This window comes from Dendrobates tinctorius, unplaced genomic scaffold (assembly GCF_039654945.1).
Source record: "Dendrobates tinctorius isolate UK_male_01 unplaced genomic scaffold, ASM3965494v1 ptg000019l, whole genome shotgun sequence".
Classification (NCBI taxonomy): Eukaryota; Metazoa; Chordata; class Amphibia; order Anura; family Dendrobatidae; genus Dendrobates; species Dendrobates tinctorius.
This window is the reverse complement of record NW_027361687.1, coordinates 65,004,176-65,029,194: the sequence shown is the minus strand read 5'-3', so window position 1 is coordinate 65,029,194 and position 25,019 is coordinate 65,004,176. Positions and strand designations below refer to the sequence as shown.

The 25,019-nt window shown below is 40.2% G+C and overlaps 1 protein-coding gene across 2 annotated transcripts in view; it reads left to right on the top strand.

Moving 5' to 3' along the window:
- Window positions 1-25,019, top strand: part of BCAN (brevican) — an 83,207-nt gene that overhangs the window by 24,506 nt on the left and 33,682 nt on the right. For both annotated transcript variants that reach the window (XM_073567152.1, XM_073567153.1), the window contains exons 2-5: window positions 20,504-20,588; window positions 22,212-22,598; window positions 22,752-22,926; window positions 23,003-23,130. In XM_073567152.1, the coding sequence (XP_073423253.1) occupies window positions 20,510-20,588; window positions 22,212-22,598; window positions 22,752-22,926; window positions 23,003-23,130 (769 nt within the window). In that variant the 5' untranslated portion in view covers window positions 20,504-20,509. The remainder of the gene's footprint in view (window positions 1-20,503; window positions 20,589-22,211; window positions 22,599-22,751; window positions 22,927-23,002; window positions 23,131-25,019) is intronic.

Genomic DNA, 25,019 nt, shown 5'->3' with positions numbered 1-25,019 from the left:
TATGTATGGATCCTGCTGGTATAACCTGGGCATCTTCTTCATAGTATTATATGGGTACAGCTGGTATAACCTGGGCATCCTCTGTAAATAATTATATATTTACAGCTGGTATAATCTGGGCATTTCCTGTAAATACTTAAATATATAAGTGGATGGTTGTGGATTTTAGGAAAGATCAACATGAGATACTTCCAATCTACATCCATGACGAAGTGGTTCTTAGGGTCACAGAGACCAAATTCCTTGGTGTTATCATCTCTCATGATCTTAAATGGGGGAAAAACGTGGATGCTGTTTTAAGAAAAGCACAACAGAGGATGTTCTTCCTGCGTCAGCTGAAAAGATATGGTTTGTCTAAGAATCTGCTGATCTTATTCTTTAATGCTGTCATCAGATCTGTGATTTGTTCCTCTCTGATAGTCTGGTATGGGGGAGCCACTGCGCATGACAAACTCCGCTTACAAAGGACTTTCAGAACAGCAGAGAGAATTATAGGTTCCCCCCTGCCTAAAATCCAGGATCTTTATGATAAGAGTATTCGATCCCACGCATTGAAAATTTCATCCGATCCCTCTCACCCGGGACACTCCTCATTCCAACTACTCCCTTCAGGACGTCGCTTCAGAGTCCCCAAATGCAGCACCAACCGCCATATGAACAGCTTCTATCCACTCTCTGTTCAACAATTAAATCGTCATGTGTAGACTATATACTGTATCTGTCTTGTTAGATGTTACTTGTTGTATCTGTTGTTATATATTATGTTGCCTCTTTGCCACAAAGAATTCCTTGTATATATGTAATATGTACTTGGCGATAATAAATTTGATTTGATTTGATTGATTTGATTTGATTTGATATATATATATACAGCTGGTATAACCTGGGTATCTTCAGTATATAATTATATATGTGCAACTGGTATAACCTTGGCATCTCCTGTACATAATTATACATGTACAGCTGATATAACCTGGGCATCTGCTGTATGTAATTATATATGTACAGCTGGTATAACCTGGGCATCTCCTGTAAATAATTATATATGTACAGCTGGTATAACCTGGGTATCTCCAGTATAAGTATATATGAACAACTGGTATAACCTGGGCACCTCCTGTATATAATTATATATGTACAGCTGGTATAACCTGGGCATCTCCTGTATGTAATTATATATGTACAGCTGGAGTAACCTGGGTATCTTCTGTATATAATTATATATGTACAACTGGTATAACCTGGGCATCTCCTGTATATAATTATATATGTACAGCTGGTATAACCTGGGTATCTTCTGTATATAATTATAAATTTACAGCTGGTATAACCTGGGCATTTCCTCTATATAATTATATATGTACAGTTGGTATAACCTGGGTATCTTCTGTATATAATTATATATGTACAGCTGGAATAACCTGGGCATCTCCTGTATATTATTATATATGTACATCTGGTATAACCTGGGCATCTTCTTTATATAATTATATATGTACAGTTGGCATAACCTGGGTATCTCAATTATATATGTACAGCTGGTATAACCTGGGGATCTTCTGTATATAATTATATATGTACAGTTGGTTTAACCTGGGTATCTTCTTTATATAATTATATATGTAAAACTGGTATAACCTAGGCATCTTCTGTATGGTACTATATATGCGCAGCTTGTATTTTGCATGTATACACAGCTGGTATAAATCATACATCTTCTTACATGTGGTGATATAGGTCATATTGGTATAACCTGGGCTCTAGTTTAGTCATCCTTCGATTTTCACCTCCAGACGCTCGTTTCCATCTTTTTCCTACTATAGTCTAGTACACATTTCCGCACACGTTCTCTGTGCGGTGACTTTGGGATCAGCGGTGATGGTTCTTCATTATGGAGGGGCATCTGGTTCTCACGTGATTGTCTTGGACCAATTCCTCATTATGTGGTGACAGACCAGAGTCTCGCTTTCTTCAATGAATGCTATAAATTTCCATCTTTTCCCCCATTAAGCGGTGGAGCAGTGAATTACTTTGCTGACTTCACATCCCATGTTTTTATTGGAATTTAATCAGTTATTAAAGGCTGCAGAGAAGAAAATCCTGAATCAGCGAAGGGTGGAAGGTGGAGATATGAAAACTTCTGGGCTTCGCTATAATTCATTTCATTTATTCCAGCCCTTTGCAGGTTGGGGCCAGAAGTCAGGCATTTCCATCTGTATCGATCTTCTGGCCAGGAGTCATATAAATACAAGTCTTTCTTGTGTGGTCCTTTCACCGTCAAATTGTCATGCTGTGACGGTCTTCGGTAAAGACAGGGGGGGCCTCAAACTGTCCCTGGAACTGAGACCCTAACTATCACTTTCCCAGGGGGCTCTCTTAAGGTAGAGAGGCCTCAGTCTCCGACCTTACTATGCTCCTGTTAAACCCTGATCTATTCCCTCCATGAGGCATGGGACAGAAACATAATGTAAGCAAGACACAAAGTCAAAACAGGGATTGCAGAAAACCTATATCAGGAACAGGAACCAGGAAATAAACATACCGGTACTACAGCAAAATCCTACAACAACTCCACTCCAACCACTAAGGGTATGTGCACACGTTGCAGATTCGTTTGCGGATCCATTGCGGATTTGGCCCTGCGGATCAGCAGCAGTTTTCCAAGGGATGTACAGTACCATGTTATCGTATGGAAAACAAAAAATGCTGTGCACATGCTGCGGAAAATTCCGCGTGGAAACGCAGCAGTTTATTATCCACAGCATGTCAATTCTTTGTGCGGATTCCACAACGTTTTTACACCTGCTTCATGCTAGGAATCCGCAGGTGTAAAAATGCAGGCAAAATACGCACTAAATCCATAGGTAAAACGCAGGCATTTTGACCTGCGGATTCTGCAGGTTCCGCACAGAAAAATCCGCACACGAATCTGCAATGTGTGCACATACCCTTAGCATTAGCACGCAGCAGAGGAAGACTAATCTTTCACCAGCAGGGACAAGAAGTTCTAACCAGTTTATATAAGAATATGTAATGACCAGATCAGAAACAGCTGAAATGGAGCTAGCATAGAAAGGATCATTAACCTCTTCAGTACCAGAAGAAGCTAAATCCATTTAATATGGGACCCAAATCACACCATCTCTAAAGACGACCAGCGATTCATTACTCAACGTGACCGTCTAATTCCAGATCTTCTAGTAGAACGTGTCACCCTTGTGACACAAATGGTCTGGTGGATCACCCAAATTTTGATTATGCCTCTTTCCTTAAGGGCCCAATTTTTTTTTTCCTGAAACAAGGTCCTAGAGCCATTTTTTAGTCCTGTTCCTGAAAAATCCTGTTGACAAAACAGTAAAACTGCCTAGTTATACTTGAAAATAGAAATAGAGAAGAAATACTACATGGCTAGGAAAGCTGGGGGTAGTTCACACTTGCCTGTTCTCACAAATCCTCATGGAGGCTCCATGAGGGCATGTCCTGTAACAGCAAGCATGGTCAGGGGAGGGATTCCAATTCAGAAATACACCTACCATATCCCCTCCACTCCTTTTTCTACTGCCTAAATGTGTTTTAGGATGTAGAACATGCAGAGATCTTGCACAGGAAACCATCCGGATGCACTGGCTAGAAATTCACTAATATTTAGGGAATCTCCCCTTTTTTATTCTCTAGGAACCTTTTGGAGAGTGTTCTGAGAAAACTAGCAAATATGGTTATCACCCAAATGCAGATTTAAATAGTATTTGCCATTAGTAGATATAGATGTATTTACAGTGTAGCCACTTCCGTATTCATGTCCACACATACTCTTTGAATAAACCCAAGCTTACACTTGCCATGCCTCTGAGTTATCTGCCAATATTTCACAAAACTTGCTTTCTTGGAGGTTATGGAAGATTTCCGTGGTGCCAAGGACACTTTGCCAACTCCCATGCAAATCTGGGAGTTCGACTTTTTTTCCTGGAGATTTTGCATTAATATTTTTATTATTTTTTTTTTTTATGTTTTCCAATACTCCTGGTTTATATGTCATGCACTACATGATAAAACTGACTTGCCATTCAGAGGTCTGAGAAAGCTGAGGTTGAACCCTTGGGTTACCTGTTATGATGACCATGTTGATTTTCCCTCATCTTTCCCAGGAATAGATATAAACAGAGAAATTCGATTTTAAAAACTTAAATGAAGACTTGTCATACAACTTACGTACATTCCTGACCGGTAATCTGGGAAGACAAATTGCATTACAAGACAGATTTTAAATTAAAAAGCCAAGTAGAAACGGTTGCCAAAGCTACAGAGGTTGACTTATCTGCTACTATGGTTAACTAAGGCAAATTCTCTATAACCTCTTTTGGAACATGGGGCTTATTGCAGACAAATTATTTCAATAAGACAAAAATGAAGATTGAACATAGGAGCAGTATTATAGCAGTTATATTCTTGTAAATGGGAGCAGTATTATAGCAGTTATATTCTTGTATAGAGGAGGAGTATTATAGTAGCTATATTCTTGTACCTAGAGAGCAGTATTATAGTAGTTACAGTGGGGCAAAAAAGTATTTAGTCAGTCAGCAATAGTGCAAGTTCCACCACTTAAAAAGATGAGAGGCGTCTGTAATTTACATCATAGGTAGACCTCAACTATGGGAGACAAACTGAGAAAAAAAATCCAGAAAATCACATTGTCTGTTTTTTTTTCATTTTATTTGCATATTATGGTGGAAAATAAGTATTTGGTCAGAAACAAAATTTCATCTCAATACTTTGTGATATATCCTTTGTTGGCAATGACAGAGGTCAAACGTTTTCTGTAAGTCTTCACAAGGTTGCCACACACTGTTGTTGGTATGTTGGCCCATTCCTCCATGCAGATCTCCTCTAGAGCAGTGATGTTTTTGGCTTTTCGCTTGGCAACACGGACTTTCAACTCCCTCCAAAGGTTTTCTATAGGGTTGAGATCTGGAGACTGGCTAGGCCACTCCAGGACCTTGAAATGCTTCTTACGAAGCCACTCCTTCGTTGCCCTGGCGGTGTGCTTTGGATCATTGTCATGTTGAAAGACCCAGCCACGTTTCATCTTCAATGCCCTTGCTGATGGAAGGAGGTTTGCACTCAAAATCTCACGATACATGGCCCCATTCATTCTTTCATGTACCCGGATCAGTCGTCCTGGCCCCTTTGCAGAGAAACAGCCCCAAAGCATGATGTTTCCACCACCATGCTTTACAGTAGGTATGGTGTTTGATGGATGCAACTCAGTATTCTTTTTCCTCCAAACACGACAAGTTGTGTTTCTACCAAACAGTTCCAGTTTGGTTTCATCAGACCATAGGACATTCTCCCAAAACTCCTCTGGATCATCCAAATGCTCTCTAGCAAACTTCAGACGGGCCCGGACATGTACAGGCTTAAGCAGTGGGACACGTCTGGCACTGCAGGATCTGAGTCCATGGTGGCGTAGTGTGTTACTTATGGTAGGCCTTGTTACATTGGTCCCAGCTCTCTGCAGTTCATTCACTAGGTCCCCCCGCGTGGTTCTGGGATTTTTGCTCACCGTTCTTGTGATCATTCTGACCCCACGGGGTGGGATTTTACGTGGAGCACCAGATCGAGGGAGATTATCAGTGGTCTTGTATGCCTTCCATTTTCTAATTATTGCTCCCACAGTTGATTTCTTCACTCCAAGCTGGTTGGCTATTGCAGATTCAGTCTTCCCAGCCTGGTGCAGGGCTACAATTTTGTTTCTGGTGTCCTTTGACAGCTCTTTGGTCTTCACCATAGTGGAGTTTGGAGTCAGACTGTTTGAGGGTGTGCACAGGTGTCTTTTTATACTGATAACAAGTTTAAACAGGTGCCATTACTATAGGTAATGAGTGGAGGAAAGAGGAGACTCTTAAAGAAGAAGTTACAGGTCTGTGAGAGCCAGAAATCTTGAGTGCTTGTTTCTGACCAAATACTTATTTTCCACCATAATATGCAAATAAAATGAAAAAAAAACAGACAATGTGATTTTCTGGATTTTTTTTTCTCAGTTTGTCTCCCATAGTTGAGGTCTACCTATGATGTAAATTACAGACGCCTCTCATCTTTTTAAGTGGTGGAACTTGCACTATTGCTGACTGACTAAATACTTTTTTGCCCCACTGTATATTCTTGTACATAGGGGCAGTATTATAGTAATTATATTCTTGTACATAGGAGCAGTATTATAGTAGTTATATTCTTGTACATAGGGGCAGTATTATAGTAGTTATATTCTTGTACATAGAAGCAGTATTATAGTAGTTATATTCTTGTACATAGGGAGCAGTATTATAGTAGTTATATTCTTGTACATAGGGGCAGTATTATAGTAGTTATATTCTTGTACATAGGAGCAGTATTATAGTAGTTATATTCTTGTACATAGGGGGCAGTATTATAGTAGTTATATTCTTGTACATGGGGCAGTATTATAGTAGTTATATTCTTGTACACAGGAGTAGTATTATGGTTTATATTCTTATACATAGAGCAGTATTATAGCAGTTATATTCTTATACATAGGGAGCAGTATTATAGTACTTTATATTCTTGCACATAGGAGCAGTATTATAGTAGTTATATTTTTGTACAAAGCAGTATTATAGTAGTTATATTCTTATACATAGGAGCAGTATTATAGTTTATATTCTTGTACATAGGAGCAGTATTATAGCAGTTATATTCTTGTACATAGGAGCAGTATTATAGTAGTTATATTCCTGCACATAGGGGCAGTATTATAGTAGTTATATTCTTGTACATAGGAGAAGTATTATAGTAGTTATATTCCTGTACATAGGGGCAGTATTATAGTAGTTATATTCTTGTACATAGCAGTAGTATTGGAATCCACAAAAAACTGAGTTCAAAAACACGCCCAACCAATACAAACCAAATATTCAGCATGAGGACAAAAGAGTTTTGTTTTAAACATGCAAAAATTCTTTTTATTCAATTTTAGTAAATACATGTATATTAAAAGGCGAACATACAAGTGAGTATATGTAAGGTACTAGAACCACGGCATGGAACACCCAACACATTAGTTGATCACATTGAGAAAAGTCTCCATTTAAATAAGGTGAACAGTGACAAAGGGGGTGCACATGAAGTCAGTGCAACCCAGATATCAATAAATTAGTAATAAATTTCATATCATATTATCAATTCACCTTAATAAACAAGGAGAGGGTACATATAATGGTTATGCCTCAATGCCTGCTATCTACTTCACGCACCCTCCCTCAAATCCATGGCTAACTATCAATGAGACAACATAAACATCATCTTACCCATGTGGGTGGTCGGATGGTCTTGCCAATTCCCCGACGCGTTTCGCTATAGGGCTTCCTCAGGGGCTGTGCACTGACTTCATGTGCACCCCCTTTGTCACTGTTCACCTTATTTAAATGGTGACTTTTCTCAATGTGATCAACTAATGTGTTGGGTGTTCCATGCCGTGGTTCTAGCACCTTACATATACTCACTTGTATGTTCGCCTTTTAATATACATGTATTTACTAAAATTGAATAAAAAGAATTTTTGCATGTTTAAAACAAAACTCTTTTGTCCTCATGCTGAATATTTGGTTTGTATTGGTTGGACGTGTTTTTGAACTCAGTTTTTTGTGGATTCCAATAATGTTTTGAGTTGCCCATTTTACATATCTTGACACTAATGATCAACTTTAGGTATGATAACTTTAGTTAAAATAGCAGTAGTATTATAGTAATTATATTCTTGTACATAGGGGGCAGTATTATAGTAGTTATATTCTTGTACATAGGAGCAGTATTATAGGCGTTATATTCTTGTACATAGGGGCAGTATTGTAGTAGTTATATTCTTGTATATAGGAGCAGTATTATAGTAGTTATATTCTTGTACATAGGAGTAGTATTATAGTTTATATTCTTGTACATAGGAGCAGTAATATAGTAGTTATATTCTTGTACATAGAAGCAGTATTATAGTAGTTATATTCTTGTATATAGGAGCAGTATTATAGTAGTTATATTCTTGTACATAGGAGCAGTAATATAGTAGTTATATTCTTGTACATAGGAGCAGTATTGTAGGAGTTTATATTCTTGTACGTAGGGAGCAGTATTGTACTTATATTCTTTTACATAGGAGGCAGTTTTATAGTAGTTATATTCTTGCACATAAGTGCCAGTATTATAGTAGTTTATATTCTAATACATAGGAGCATAGTACCGTATAAACTCATGTATAAGCCGACTCGTGTACAAGCAACCCCCCTAATTGTGCCACAAAAAACTGGGAAAACTTATTGACTCGCGTATAAGCCTAGGGTGGAAAATGCAGCAGCTACTGGTAAATTTCTAAAATAGATACCAATAAAAGTAAAATTAATTGAGACATCAGTAGGTTAAATGTTTTTGAATATCCATATTGAATCAGGAGAGCCATATAATGCTCCATACAGTTCATGATGGGCCCCATAAGATGCTCCATACAACATATACCCCATAAAATGCTGCACAAAGGTTAATAATGCCCCCATAAGATGCTCCATAGTATAATAAGCCCCATATAATGCTCCATAAAGGTTATGGCCCCATAAGATGCTCCATAGATTATGCCCCATAAGATGCCCCATAAGATGTTCCATAGATTACGCCCCATAAAATGCTCCATAGACTATGCCCCCATAAGATGCTCCATAGATTATGCCCCAATAAGATGCTCCATAGATTATGCCCCCATAAGATGCTCCATAGATTATGCCCCCATAAGATGCTCCATAAATTATGCCCCAATAAGATGCTCCATAGATTATGTGCCATAAAATGCTCCATAGATTATGCCCCATATGGTAATCCATAGATGCACTCATATGCTGCTTCATAGAATATGCCCCCTTTATGCTGCCCCATAGAATATGCCCCCATATGCTGCCACATAGAATATGCCCCCTTTATGCTGCTCCATAGAATATGCCCCCATATGCTTCCCCACAGAATATGCCCCCATATGCTGCTCCATAGAATATGCCCCCATATGCTGCTCCATAGAATATGCCACCATATGCTGCCCCCATAAGATGTTCCATATATTATGCCCCCATATGCTGCAAGAAAAAAATGCCATACTCACCTCTGCTCAGGACCCAGCACTTGAAATATTCACCTGTCCGGGGTTCATCGCTGCTCACCGCTGTCTGCCATTTTCTGTGTCAGTGACTGTTCAGCCAGCAGAGGGCACAGCGTGCACTAACTACGTCATCGCGCCGTCTGCTGCCTAAACGTCACTGACAGGACTCAGCAGAGCAGACAGCGGTGAGCAGCGATGGACCTCGGACAGGTGAATATCGCTATACTTACCCCCTCCTGGCACGGTCTCTGCAGCCCCGCTTATCCATGGTCTCCTTTCCTGCCTTCAGCGGTCACGTGATACCGCTCATTACACTCATGAATATGCTTCTCTGTGGAGAAGCGAGGAGGCTGCAGAGACCGCGCCAAGGGGAGTAAGAATGATCTCTGACACCCCCGCTCCCCCTACCCCGTCGACGTATTATAGTAATTATATTCTTATACATAGGGGCAGTATTATAGCAGTTATATTCTTGTACATAGGAGCAGTATTATAGTAGTTATATTCTTGTACATAGGGAGCAGTATTATAGTAGTTTATATTCTTGTACATAGGGGGCAGTACTATAGTAGTTATATTCTTGTATATAGGGGGAACTATTATAGTAGTTATATTCTTGTATATAGGGGCAGTATTATAGTAGTTATATTCTTGTACATAGGGACAGTATTATAATAGTTTATAATCTTGTACATAGAAGCAGTATTATAGTAGTTATAATTTTGTACATAGGGAGCAGTATTATAGTAGTTTATATTCTTGTACATAGGGGGCAGCACTATAGTAGTTATATTCTTGTACATAGGGAGCAGTATTATAGTAGTTATATTCTTGTATATAGGGGGAAGTATTATAGTAGTTATATTCTTGTATATAGGGGGCAGTATTATAGTAGTTATATTCTTGTACATAGGGACAGTATTATAGGCGTTATATTCTTGTACATAGGAGCAGTATTATAGTAGTTATATTCTTGTACATAGGGAGCAGTATTATAGGAGTTTATATTCTTGTACATAGGAGCTGTATTATAGTAGTTATATTCTTGTACATAGGGAGCAGTATTATAGGCGTTATATTCTTGTACATAGGAGCAGTATTATAGTAGTTATATTCTTGTACATAGGAGCAGTAATATAGTAGTTATATTCTTGTACATAGGGGCAATACTATAGTAGTTATATTCTTGTACATAGGGGCAGTATTATAGTAGTTATATTCTTGTAGATAGGGGCAGTATTATAGGAGTTTATATTCTTGTACATAGGAGCAGTATTATAGTAGATATAACCTTGTACATAGGAACAGTATTATAGTAGTTATATTCTTGTACATAGGAGCAGTATTATAGTAGTTATATTCTTGTACATAGGGAGCAGTATTATAGTACTTTATATTCTTGTACATAAGCAACAGATCCCCTTTCTTTACTTTTAATCCTGACACTAAATATTAGATTGACGCTTTCATGAAATGATTTCCCCCTATTTATATTTAGGTCGTCCAATGATTTAAAATCTTATTTGACTTCTCCGTGTCGTTACTCTGTAATCCCTTTATATCTCATATCTCCTCACATATACATTTGTCTTTTTGCCGCCTCCACATCTTAGAAATAACTGATTTTATCTTTTGCGTCAAGAACTGTTGGTTTCATTCATCACAAGCTGCTGCCAAGAAGATGCCTTTGCTATCCTGGAATGGCGCCATGTCTCCTCATTCATATGTGATCTCATCTCAGAGGCCTGGCTTGTCCTTATTGCTGAAATAGATTCACTGACAACATGGAGAAATTAGCTCAGATTGCCTCGTTATCCCCTGCACCACCTTCTGACAAACTGATTTGCGCAATGACAAGATTAATGATATTTTTCAATTTTAATGGTTTATTATAAGGTAGGTAGATAAAATTTCAATTCTAGGTATATGCCTAGTACCAGCAATTAAAACCCTTTAGTACTTAATGGGCCAGTCTACCTACAACTAGTAATTATTTTAATGTATATATTGCAGTATAATTTTTCTTTTCAGGATGACCAACAAATGCGCACAGGTATCCCCTAACTCTGACATCAGCTGTGAGGCCGAGGTAGGACCAAGCATGCAGGATTTTGACATGCCTGATCTTTTGATATAACAGCAAATAATCAATTTTAGCAGTGTCTGACTTATTATTTGCCTTTCTGGCTTAATAGCTGAGCCCTCCTGTTAACTCAGCCAATTCCTCTGACATCATCATAGCCTTTTATGGATGGGAGAAGTGGAGGCTTGGTATTTGGGTTTTGGGGTTTCATTATCATCAGTTGCCTCAAGTTGGTTAGAGAACTTCATCTACTTTACTTGCCTGAACTTAAGCCAGGAATCTATCGTCTACTCTGCTATGACTGACTTTCATGCTAGAATTTCCTAGATCAGTCCAATATGTGTTCACACCTACTCTCAGCAAGCAAGTTACCAACTCTTCACAATTGTTCTTAGTGTAGTTAACACATGGCCTCTACAATCAATGTTAGGTATCTTTACAAGGATGTCGCCAGATACTTCTCTTCCTTTACTTCTCTATTATATTACTACTATTAACCATTACCATACTGAAGATATCAGACTGCATTTCTGTGATTATCTGCTTCCCTGCCAGAAGATACCAGTTTCCTGTACAGTTAGTGGCCCGTGTATCCGCATTCCTAACTCTGCACTACCTGCTTCTCTCTTTTGTCTGCAGCTTCCATACCCCGCTACACTGGTCCTCGCTGATCCGTATGTTATCTGTTAAGACCCACTCTGCTGCACCATTACTTCCTGTCTTTGCTGCTCACCCAGATCTGTAGACTAGAAAATTGACCTAACTAGGTGAGCCCCTACCATGCCCTTTGCCTATTGAGAAAATACTCTACGTACCCTTACCCGATATGAGGCTGTCACTTTCAGAATCTTAAGGAGTCATTGGCTTGCCTTCTGCATCTCCCTATATATTTTACTGTACAATGACTTGCAAATGTATTCACCTCCTTGCCATTTTTCGTGTTTTGCTACCTCACAACCTGGAATTTAACTGTTTTTTTGAGAGTTTGCATCAGTTCATGTAAAGAACATGCCTACAACTGTGAACATTTGTACATTTGTTTTTCTTTTTTTTTTGTGATGCAAACAGCAAATTAAACAAAATCACTGGAAACATCGGTGTGCCTAACTATTCACCCCCTAAAGTCAGTAATGTGTAGAACCTCCTTTTGTGGCAATTACAGCTGCAAGTCGTTTTGAATAAGGTACTTTGCACTTTCCACATCTTGCCACTGGGATGTTTGCCCATTCCTCAAGGCAAAGCTTCTCCAGCTAATTCAAGTTAGATGGTTTCCTCTTGTGAACTGCAATCGCCAAGTCTGACCACAGATTCTCAATTGAATTAAGGTCTGGGCTGTGACTAGACCACTCCAAAGTATTTACATATTTCCCCTTAAACCATTTAAGTGGTGCTTTAGCAGTATGCTTTGGGTCATTATCTTGTTGGAAGGTGCACCTCTGCCCCAGTCTCAAATCACTGACAGACTGGAACAGGTTTTGCTCATGAATATCCCTGCGTTTTGCACCATTCATCTTCCCCTCAACTCGGACTATTTTCCTTGTCCTTAATGCCGAAAAACATCCCCATAGCCTGATGCTGCCACCACAATTGTTCACTGTGGGGTTGGCGTTCTTGGGGTGATGAGTTGTATAAGTTTGGGGCCAGACATATCGTTTAACTTGGTGGCCAAAAAGTTCAATTTTGGTCACATCTGACCAAAGCACCTTCTTTCATACATTTTGGGAGTCTCCCACATGTCTTTTGTCAAACTAAAAATGAGTCTTACAATTTTTATTTTTTTGTGTAAGTAAGGCTTTATTCTGCCCACTCTTCCATAAAGGCCACCACTATTGAGTGTATGGCTTATTGTGGTCATATGGACAGGTACTCCAGTCTCTGCATGGGAACTCTGCAGCTCATTCAGGGTTTCCTTTGGTCTCTGTGCTGCCTCTCTGATTAATGCCCTCCTTTCCCAGGCTGAGAGTTTTGGTGGGCGGCCCTCTCATGGCAGGTTTGTTGTGGTACCATGTTCTTTCCATTTGATAATGGATTTGATGGTGCTCCGGGGGATCATCAGAGATTGGGATTTTTTTTTATAACCCAGCGCTAACTTGTACTTCTCAACAACTTTTCCCTGACCTGTTTAGAGATCTCCTTGGTCTTCATGGTGTTTGGTTAGTGGTGCCTCTTGCTTAATGGTATGTGGCTTTCAGAAAAGGTAAAGTGTTTATACTGACAGACCTGTAACAGGTGGACATCCTGTCACTAAGCATATGACTTATGAAGGTAATTTCTTGCACCAGAAATTTGTAGGGGTATAATCGCAAAATACATATGCCCATGTCAGTTTTTAGTTATATTATCCATAAATTTATTTTATGCCTATGTTTTTCTCACTTCAACACCAATTTAGTGCGGATGCGTCACAAACAAATCGGATTACAAAAATATTTAAACGCAGGTTGTAAAGTACACTCAGATCTACCTCTCTGGCCCTGATGTCACCTCTCTGCTGTCCAGAATCCCGGAGTGTCTATCAGCCATATCCTCCTTTTTCACCTCTCGCTTCCTAAAACTCAATGTAGACAAAACTGAACTCATTATCTTTCCTCCATCTCACGTATCTTCTCTACCCAATCTATCTATTATGGTAAACGGCATCACGCTCTCTCCCGCACCTGAAATTTGATGCTTCGGAGTAACTCTCGACTCTGCCCTGTCCTTCAATCCACACGTCCAAACTCATGCGACCTCCTGTCGCCTCCAACTCAAAAATATTTCCAGAATCCGTCCCTTCCTCAGCCCTCAATCTACTAAAACTCTTGTAAATGCCCTCATCATCTCCCACCTTGACTACTGCAACACTCTCCTCTGTGGCCTCTCTGCTAACTCTCTTGCACCACTTCAGTCTGTCCTCAATTCTGCTGCCCGACTAATCCACCTCTCTTCTCGCTACTCCCCTGTCTCTCCCCTCTGCAAATCCCTCCATTGGCTCCCAATTCCCCAATGAATCCAGTTCAAACTACTAACACTGACCTACAAAGCCATCCACAACCTCTCTCCTCCCTATATCTGTGAACTAATCTCCCAATATCTTCCCTCACGCAATCTTCGATCCTCCCAAGACCTCCTATTCTCCTCCACATTTATTCATTCCTCACAGAACCGCCTCCAAGATTTCTCCCGAATATCCCCTATCCTCTGGAATTCCATGCCTCAACACGTCCGATTATCCACCACCCTCGGATCCTTCAAATGGAACCTGAAAACCCATCTTTTCAGGAAAGCTTACAGCCTGCAATAACCATTCTGCCGCCTCACCACTGCCTGAGCTGCCGCCTCATCACCACCTGAGCTGCTGCACCCCCGACCTTCTGTCTCTTCCCCACTCTCCCGTAGAATGTAAGTCCGCAAGGACTGGGTCCTCTCCCCTCTGTACCAGTCTGTCATTGTAAATTTGTTTACTGTTAACGATATCTATAACTTTGTATGTAATCCCCTTCTCATGTACAGCACCATGGAATTAATGGCGCCATATAAATAAACTAGCTGAAGAGCCCGGCGCTGGACGGGCATAGTAACTAACTGTGGTTAGTTATAGCAAATTATAATTATCCTCCATCCCATAGTCCCGTGCCCATATACCCATCATACATATCTACCATCCCATAGGCCCGTGCCCATATACCCATCATACATATCCTCCATCCCATAGTCGAGTGCCCATATACCCATCACATGTCCTTCATCTCATAGTCCCATGCCCATATACCCATCATACATATCCTCCATCCCATAGTCCCGTGCCCATATACCCGTCATACATATCCACCATCCCATAGTCCAGTGCCCATATACCCATCACACATCCTCCATCCCATAGTCAACCATTATAACATCATAATGAGCGGCGGGGCTTGCAACCTATGATGACATCAGTGTCGCCATGGCAGCCATTATGACATCATAATGAGGGGCGGGGCTTGATACACACACTTTTTCCCCATTATGTAGAAAGGGACAAAATTGTTTGGTGAATTGGAACGCGCAGGGTTAAAATTTCGCCTCACAACATAGTCTAGGACGCTCTCGGGGTCCAGACGTGTGATTGAGCCAAATTTTGTGGCTGTAGCTGCGACCGTGCGGATGCCAATCCCGGATATACACACACATACATACATACACACACTTGAGCTTTATATATTAGATAATAATAATAGTAATAATAATGTAACAAAATAGGTAAAAATCCAAAGGGTGGGGTCGAATACTTTGGCAAGTCACTGTATCTGTCTTAAGAGTATTTCACACAATATTTGCACAACTGTTCAAATCGATGAAAAATCAGGTGACTGATCATATGTGGTCAAGTGTCTCCGGCAACACTATTTCAGCTCTTCCTAGATAGAGCTGATGATCTTTTTGTAGAACAGTTTCCCTGGCCTCTAATATTAAATCTCTACTTAGGAATTATTTTTTTCACAGACGTAATATTCCTTTGTGGATTATATCAGGACTTTAGGGTAATTTAAAGTTAGAGTTGGTAGGATTTACAGCCCTAAAGTGTAGTGGTCGATGATTGCCAGACGGCAGAAATCCTGAATTGATTATGTTCCCAGTAATACCAGTTAACTAGGTGCATAACGGCTTTTGGCACTGAAGGAAAGAGGAAACCGCGTTCAAGCTTTTGGAGAGCTCCTGAATTATGTCCTTGCAGGATATGAGGGCTATTTCATCCCCTGCCACGTTGCCTTGGGAAAAAAGAGAAAAATCCCTCTAACAAAGGGGACCCAGTATTTGGCAAGACCTCTTTATGGTGGGGATGGTCTGGCCAGCTCATGTTTTCAATTACATTGTGATCTCTAAGACTGGGAAGTTACTCCAGTCGAATACTAATGATTATCTAGTGATGGCGGCAGTTCCTGACAGTGAGACATTCCCTCATGTACAGTATATGTCTTTAACGTTATAGCGCCTGTTGACTTGGGGGAAGTCCAACACCAAAGTCTTGTGTGTTTTGGCCCAAATGAAGTATCAGCTTTTATTTAGAGGTGCCAACAGGAATCGTAGACACGCCTATAGCTATTGTGGCTATCAAGTCACATCTAGTTTATACTTTATTTCCTAAATAACTTAATAGACATGGTAGGGTAACTTGAAGCTCCTCAGACCACCAAAACCATTTGCCATTTATAACCTTTGGGTCGAAATAGGTATTCGAAACTGAATATAACTGCAATGTCTATATATTCTTTAGCTTCTACCTATTAGTCCAGAGATAATATGACTTCGGTGTTTACAATATCCTAAAACCAAGGTAACATAAAATTGATTTTTGAGTCTTCTTGGGCCAACACTATTTTTTGTGTGTATATATATATATATATATATATATATATATATATATATATACAGTGTGGAAAATAAAAACAGACCTGTTAGTTTTCCTTTAAGAAGCCCTCCTACTCTGCACTCATTGCACCTGTTTGAATGTGTTACCTGTATAAAAGACTCCTGTCTAACACTCAATCACACTCAAACCTCTCCATCATGGTCAAGACCAAAGAGCTGTCAAAGGACAACAGTGACAAAATTGTAGACCTACACAAGGATGAGATGGGCTACAGGACAATAGACTAGCAGTTTGATGTGAAATTGTAGTACATGGGCCGACTGGGGGGTGGTCCCTTTCGGTCGCAGAACAGACTGGAGGCAGAAATCCGTTCAATCAGGTCCAAACTTTATTCAGTGTCCTCTTGACATCCACAGCAGACACACCAGCTTCTGCTCCCTGGCCTGAGTATCTGTCACCTTCCTTCTGCTTCGATTGGCGAAGACCCTCTGGGTTCTTTCACCGTGGCTGCCGTGCTCTTCTCACTTCTTTCTTCCCCATGGGTGTCTCTCTGCCCTGCCCTTGGGACTTCTCTCTCTTATCTCCTCTTTCTGGAAATCCCCACACTACACTGTCATGGATTAAAATCCTGCAGGACATGCAAGGTCCCCCTGCTCACGCCAGCACATGTCCAAGCCCGTTTGAAGTTCACGAATTACTATCTGGATGATTCAGGGGAAGCATGGGACAAGGTCACATGAAAATCTTTGGAGGGAACTGAAACTGCCCAGCGACAGCCCCGAAACCTGAAAGATCTCGAGAAGATCTGTATGGAGGAGTGGACAACAAACCCTGCTGCAGTGTGTCCAAACTTGGTCAAGAACTACAGGAAACTTCTGACCTCTGTAATTGCAAATAAAGGTTTCTGTACCAAATATTAAGTTCTGTTTTTCTATTGTATCAAATACTTTTTTCATGTGATAAAATGTAAATTAATTATATAAAAATCATACAATGGGATTTTCTGGATTTTTTTAAGATCCTGTCTCTCACAGGTGAAGTGTACCTATGATAAAAATTACAGACCTCTCCATTCTTTGTAGGTGGGAAAACTTGCAAAATTGGCAGAGTATCAAATACTTATTTTCCCCACTGCATGTGTAAGGAGGAAGACCGGGCTGCGGGTACCATTGCGACGCTGGGTCCGGAACTGTTGAGGCTGCGTCCAATGTTGCCGGGGGGAAGGAATGATCTGGTGAGAGGGTGCTTGGTAAGACCAGGCAGAGAACAGGAATTGCGGGAAAAAGGAAGAAGTTTCCCGTCGGTAGAGAAAGAGGCAGTGGGGGTGGACTGCGTTCCGCAGCAAAAGAGGCAGAGTGGAGTTGTCTTCAGCAGAGCTTGCGTGGGGGCCCCCCGAGAGTCAGTGAGTGCGCAGAGCATCGGGCGCTCAGCTAAGCAGCACGCAGTGCTGGCAGTGAGAGGTGGGTGCCAGGTGCTGGATCCTGCGGTGTGTTCCCTATCTTTCAGATGCGTGTGGCGGAGCACGCATAGGACAGAGACCTCTGCAGCAACCCTTCCAGAGACCGCCCTTGCCACCAGAAGCTTGTTTGTGCGTGGGCGGGTTACGCCTGACGACACTGTACCGGCCGTTGCTGGGACTACAGCCCCCCACCAGACTACATAGGGGTCACGATAAGTTTCATAACAAGACTGTTGTGTTATATTACAATTTCCTTTGTTAACTACCTGTTGTCTGCCTGTGAATTTTCCCTATTGTTATAATTAAATTGCATTATTGTTAACCCTTGCTCTGCATTCCTTGCATTACTGTATCCCAGGATCTGCTTACACTTGTATGTGTCTATATCAGATTGTGTAGTTAGCCAGATTCACCTAATTTTCCCAAGAACTTGATTCAAATCAAAAGTACTCTAAAGACTCCAGTTGTCCTGAAAAAAAATTAGACAACAATTTTTGCTTTTCCTCACACACAAATCCTAGTCACTCTTGTGCTGCCAGACACATTATTAATACTATTTCTTCAGTGTTTTATGGTTTTCATTCCCTGTCATTTTGGCTGAAATGTGACGTCATCACACTTTTTAGTTTCGCCACCAAAGGCCTGTTGCATTCCCTGTCTTGGATTTTATACAGGCTATGATAGTCTTGTCTGATTGACTGTGCAATACCATGTGATTTGATAGCTCCGGGACAATATGTGAAATCCTTCCCAGTCACACCTGAGGTCATAAGTACCCTTTCTGGCTGATACAAACTTATGCAATGTGTAAAATGTTGAAGGTCACTTTAATTGATTTGAGTTTTTCGCCGAGTTCAGCAAGTTCCAAAAAATTCAACACAAATCCAATTTGTATCAAATCAATTCATTAATCTCTAATAGTATTTACTGAATTATTTTAATTATTCCCATATATTGTAAGGTGACTATTGTCTATGTAGATTACAGATGAAAAGTATTGGGTCTATTGATGACGTTTCCTGGGTGTTAAACTAACACCAGGAATATTCTGCTGAAGTTGTGTGAGATGCAAGTAAAACAAAAGTACACATACGTAAAACGACGTTGTCATTGTCACCATTCATTCCTTTTCAGAAAGTTTCTTTGTGACCCCCGTTATTTAGGGTGGACTTTGGCCATCGCGAACTTCACATAGTAACTGGCATGAACTGAATTCTAAGAGGCTCCTCACCCCCTTCCATTATCAACAGTCTATGGATTGGTGGTCTATTCAGAGTATTTCACTATTGTGAGGCAGCCAATTCATCCTGCCCTTGGATCATTCTTTAAACAGACAAAGGCTATGGGAATGCCGGGAAGAAAATTGTTCTTGTAGAGAAGTGTTACTTTGAGCTGCAGTATCCTCTTATGATGTCTACTAGATGATCATGGGAGGAATCATGAAGGAAAATTAATGACCAAATGTAGAACACTTGTGATGATTGAGCTTGAAATTGTAGAATGTAAATTTGGTATTATAGTCTTTTTCTAACTTAGTTTTGTACCAGAAGAAATAGTTTCCAAACCTTCATTTATAAAGACTTTCCTAGATTAGGAAGTGTTTAAGTAAAACATGACTATTTACACTGGCCAATTAAAGCTTGTATAGGTTAAGAGAAATAAGATGACAAGTCCGCACTTAACATGTTTCTCCCATATTTTTTTACTTTGCTTGTCTCCCATCAGAAAGGACCCCACTCTAAGTTATGTTTAGAACTACCTACACCCCTTGCCGGAAATAAATGTTATCATAAGTGGATTATATGAATCACATTGGCATCATGTAATATGACAATCATCTGCTCTATCTCAGAAGCTTCCAGTAGAAATTCACTGATGAGCTCCCCTCATCTTCTTCATGGAGCAAAAATGAGTGCAGATTGCGTAACCACCCATTCTGCATCCATTGTGGACCTTGGGCGCTACACAGGAGATGCCTAAAGCCTGTAGTTACTTATGTATTGTGAAGGATTTATAGTAAGACTAGCCCAAGACACCCTAAAAGATGAACTTTGTAGGTAATTGTCGTAAATGACTTCTAAAGAGCCCAACTAACTTTTTATAAGTATGTCAAAGGACACACATTTTGAAGGTTCCATTTTGAAGGTTCGATAGCTACATGCCATCTATTTTGGCTGGGATAAACCTATCTCCGCATTGTGAGAATAAAAAGCTTGGCCAACTTTTTGAGGAATTGTTTGTTGAGGTCATCAATGAGTTTCATACTGTCTCATACTTTTTCAGTTTACTCAACAGTAACAATATTATGGGTGCTTTTTGACTGACCCTACAGCTCCGGGATTTTTTTTAGGCTATGAAAGTCATCCAAGACTCGGGAACATTGTAATGTCTTATATGCCGTATGACATATTACTCATATCGATGTTGATTGCATCATTTATAATGTACGTTCACTAATAGGTGTTATTTCTTTTCGTACAGGCTGAAATGAAGTTAGACTTGTTGCTTCTCTTCGTCTTGACTCTTGTCTCACAAACTTTAACGTCCAACGTTGACGGGGGTTCAAGTTAAGTTTTGTCTCCTCTCATTACTAGTACTTTGAGCATGAGTCATCATCATGATAGTGTGGCCTCCATTTGTGCAAAATTGTCCCTAAATTTAATGGAAAAATAATGTGTATAATTTTACTAATCAACTTACATGTGAGGTTTTCATGGAATCTTAAAGTTACAACCATCATCAATCATTTTGGAGCTGTAGAGAGCTCTTTTCGGTCACTTATTCACCCTCTTGTATACACATACACACGATTATTCGGCTGTTAGCTCTCTCTGCTGACTTCTTTACACACATTAAAGCTCAGCTTAGCCACTGCCAGGCTCCTCTGGCAGCAACTTCTCTTCCTGCCAGACTTTTGCCATTGCTTGGTCAAGGGTTTGATGAAAAAGCAACAGTGGAGTGCAGTGTTTCTGTTCCACAAATGTATTCATTTATGTTTTCAACTCATTTTAATGTTAGGAACAACTAAAGAAAGTAAATAAAAAGGGGCTGTTAATGCAGAAGCGTAATGTTACAAAGACAAAGCCAATTACAACCATCATGAGTCATAACACCAACATTACGACACTTCAAAATTATTCAAGCAATACATTTTCTGCATTGTGTTACAGTACCTCTAATGGAAAGAATAATAAGAAGAATTCAGTTACTTGGATGACTCATTTTGAGATTTTTACAATGGTTTTCACTAATAATATATTCTAAAGCTGTGATGGATCAAACTCTTAACTCTAAAAATCCAGTAACAGAAGTCTAATGCAGTTGTCTAATAAAGGCCTATGAATTCTGATCTTATACTCCACTCACATCCAAAACTGTATTTACTAGTCTGTTGTCTGCCATCTGGAATCAATTAATACTACATGATGAGTAAAACTATTCTGTCCCATCCCGAGGGGTCATCTTAACTAAGGAATCCAATAGCAAAAATCATGAAAATGGGTTTATGTCCCAGACACAAAAGATATCTATTTTTGTCCAGGAACAATATGACCTCCTCTTTTATTGCTCCCATTGTAGAACTTATAGACATATGCTACATAACTACTTTGGCTGACTTTTAGGGGAATCCTCTTGGATGTTTTAGGAGAGAGGACAACTAGCCCAAGGCTAATAGAAAGAGCGTGGAGAGTGAAAACATACTAGGTCTCTGACATGATTAGGAAAACCCAACACTATAATGAGGAACCCCTTAAAATGATTTATATGAGGCCACCTCTGTTCGATGTACACCACCTACTACAAAAGGAGTTTGTGAATATAGCTTTAGATGGGATCAGATGTGTATTCTAAAACTGTAGTTGAGAAAAAGTTAAAAAAAATAGACTTTTAAGATAAAATTAATAGGTTAAAAGAAAAGTTATGTTCTTACGAAGACTCCTGAATATTACACTTTGATGTCTTAAAGGAAAGTATGAATTTATGTCAACATGGCAGGTCAACTTTAATTGTGGTTTTGTAATTGAAGAAAATCAATGTGAGCAGTGACCCAGATTTTCCAAATTTCTGCTAAAGAATGAGGTGTCTCAATTTTCTATGTGGTATAATGTGCATCGAAGTCGCCAATTGTGGTTTGGCATGACACATTGCCATCCTTCCTTACTTAATACCACATTCTTTTCCTGTCTAGAGGATTACCAGAGCTTGAGGGTAAGGATTGGAAATTCTACCACCAAAGCTGTCCTGTCTGGTACTCTCACTATCCCATGCCACATCACATACCACTCAGAACCTGAAGACGTTAGCACTGGGCGTCGAGCTGTCTTGGCCACACCTCGTGTAAAGTGGACCTTTATCTCCAATGGTAAAGAAGTGGAAATCTTAGTGGCCCGGGGCCACAAAGTGAAGTTTAATGAGGTTTATAAGTCTCGAGCCTCTCTGCCTGAATACCCTACTTCAGCATATGATGCCACTTTAGTCCTAAGGGAGCTGATAAGTAACGACTCAGGAATATACCGATGTCATGTACAACATGGAATTGAGGATGACTATGCCATGGTGGAAGTCAAGGTCAAAGGTAAATATATATAATCTACGGTAAATACATATAATCAAGGAAGATTTTGTATGCCCCCTCAGGTTTCATTTTTTTTTTTTCAGTTTACTTTGGATCAACACAATATGGAAATGCTAAGTTGAACTTGATGAATCTTCCTCTTTTTATTTTTAGGTGTTGTCTTTCTCTATCGAGAAGGCAACAATCGGTACACTTATAATTTCTCCATTGCCCAGGAAGCATGCACAAGAATTAAGGCCCACATAGCCACTGCCGACCAGCTCCTGGCTGCTTACCATGGAGGTTATGAACAGTGTGATGCAGGGTGGATCGCAGATCAAACCGTAAGGTAACAAGTCTTTTTTCAGATTCATAATGTTTTTAACCAATGCAAGGTCAACTCTTCTTGACTTTTTAACATGCAGATACCCCATTCAGACTCCAAGAGAAGGCTGTTTCGGAGACATGGATGGGTTTCCAGGAGTTCGTAACTATGGAGTACTGGATCCCAATGACATGTACGATGTTTACTGCTATGTGGAAGAACCCAAGGGTAGGCTTAAATATTGTTTCAGCAATGAAAGTTTGTCAATGATCATAGCCAGGAGGGTCATGCTGATCCCACTTCTCCCAACAATGGTTAAAGATCACAGCCAGGGGAGTCACGCTGAACCCAACATGCAGCTACCTTTTTGTCATGAACAACCCTCTGCTGCCCCCTATCGTCAATTATGCAATTGACTGATGATTAACGAATGAGGCTGCAGGTTGTTTCCATTACTAGGCCAGTTATTGGAGAACTAACAGTGAGTGTAAGGTATATACACCTCCGATTCCAATGCATGGAATATGTGTATAACACGGTATGATCACTGCCAGCTCCACAGTAAACCAACTAACTACTCGGATTAACAAAAGACTTAGGGTACTGTCATCACACTTAGCGATGCACCAGCGATCCCGACCAGCGATATGACGCTGTTAGGATCGCTGGTGCATCGCTAAGTGGTCGCTAGTGAGCTGCCACACAGGCAGATCTCACCAGCGACATCGCTGGGGACGGGGGTCGCTACTTACCTGTCACACCAGGCGATCCTGCGTCCTCCTGCCCAGCTCCACGCTTCGCTCGTCGTCACAGCAGGAAGCGCTGCAGCCTGTTCTCGCGCGATCAGCGATAACCAGCGGGGGAGCGGGTTGTATGTAAGAATCAGACACAGCGATATCGCTAGCAATATCGCTATAACGTTACAAGTTATAGCGATATTGCTAGCGATATCGCTTAGTGTGACATGCCCTTTACTAAACGCTGGTCACAGAGATGGCTTAGTATAGCGGGGATAGAAGCAATCCAATTGAAAAACATCTGGTTAATGTGGATCAAGCCTACACTGATATATATCCTCCTTCACACTGAACACAGATTATATTTTACATTATCTTTTTATCAGCACCTAATTACACCCTCACACCTCGCATTGAGGACTCAAACAGGTCTGGCCTTGGATGTGGCCAGGGCCGGCCCGAGAGATTATGGCGCTCTAGGCGAAACTATTTTGTTGCGCCCCTACTATTCTTGGCAGTAGATGAAAACTTGGGATATCAATTTAGGAGCAAAATAAGCCACAACAACAATGATTAATTAACTCTCTCCTAACTCTTTAATCTTCTGAGAAGTTGTATAGGACAAATATATACAAAGTAATCAATAACACAAAACAAAAACGACCATAGGTAATTAAAATTTTTGTTTCCTTGCCTTTTTTTTTTAAAAGGATGAAACTAAGTCACTGAGATTAATTTGTTTAGCAACTTCAGATTCTATCGAAATTGTTGCCAACCCAACCAACCTCTCTTGCGTCATATTTTCCCTTAAATATGTACACTTTTCTTTCCATCCCTAAAACTTTTTGCCTTTTGAAAAGATTTTTTATAATTTTTTCTATTTTTTCTCTGGCGCCCCCTTTGGGTCGGCGCCCTAGGCGGCCGCCTAGTTCGCCTATACGTTCGGGCCGGCCCTGTATGTGACCTCAGTTTCAGAAAATTATGAGATTCCCAACATTCAGTTAGGAAATGTAGGTAAAAGTCAGAAAATTATAGTATTTTATCTACACTAGTTGATCTACATGAAAACAAACAATACTAAAAGTTTGGTTTGTTCTTTAGAAGACATTCATTCTAGGTGTAAATATGCCCATATATCTTAGATTGCTGTCAACCAAGCGCTCGCTCAGTCGACAGCTATCTCTCCTCCATAAGCCTCATTATTTAACAAGGCCAAGTGTTAATTTGTTCTCTATAAAGAATGGGAGTAAGACGCTGCCAATCATCTAGGAACAAGAAAAGAGAGGATGGCACTCATCGTTCTGATGTGACAAATTAATTGCTGGATAAAAAGCATTGACACGGGAGTAATGTACAGACTGTGGTATGTGGACAACGGCC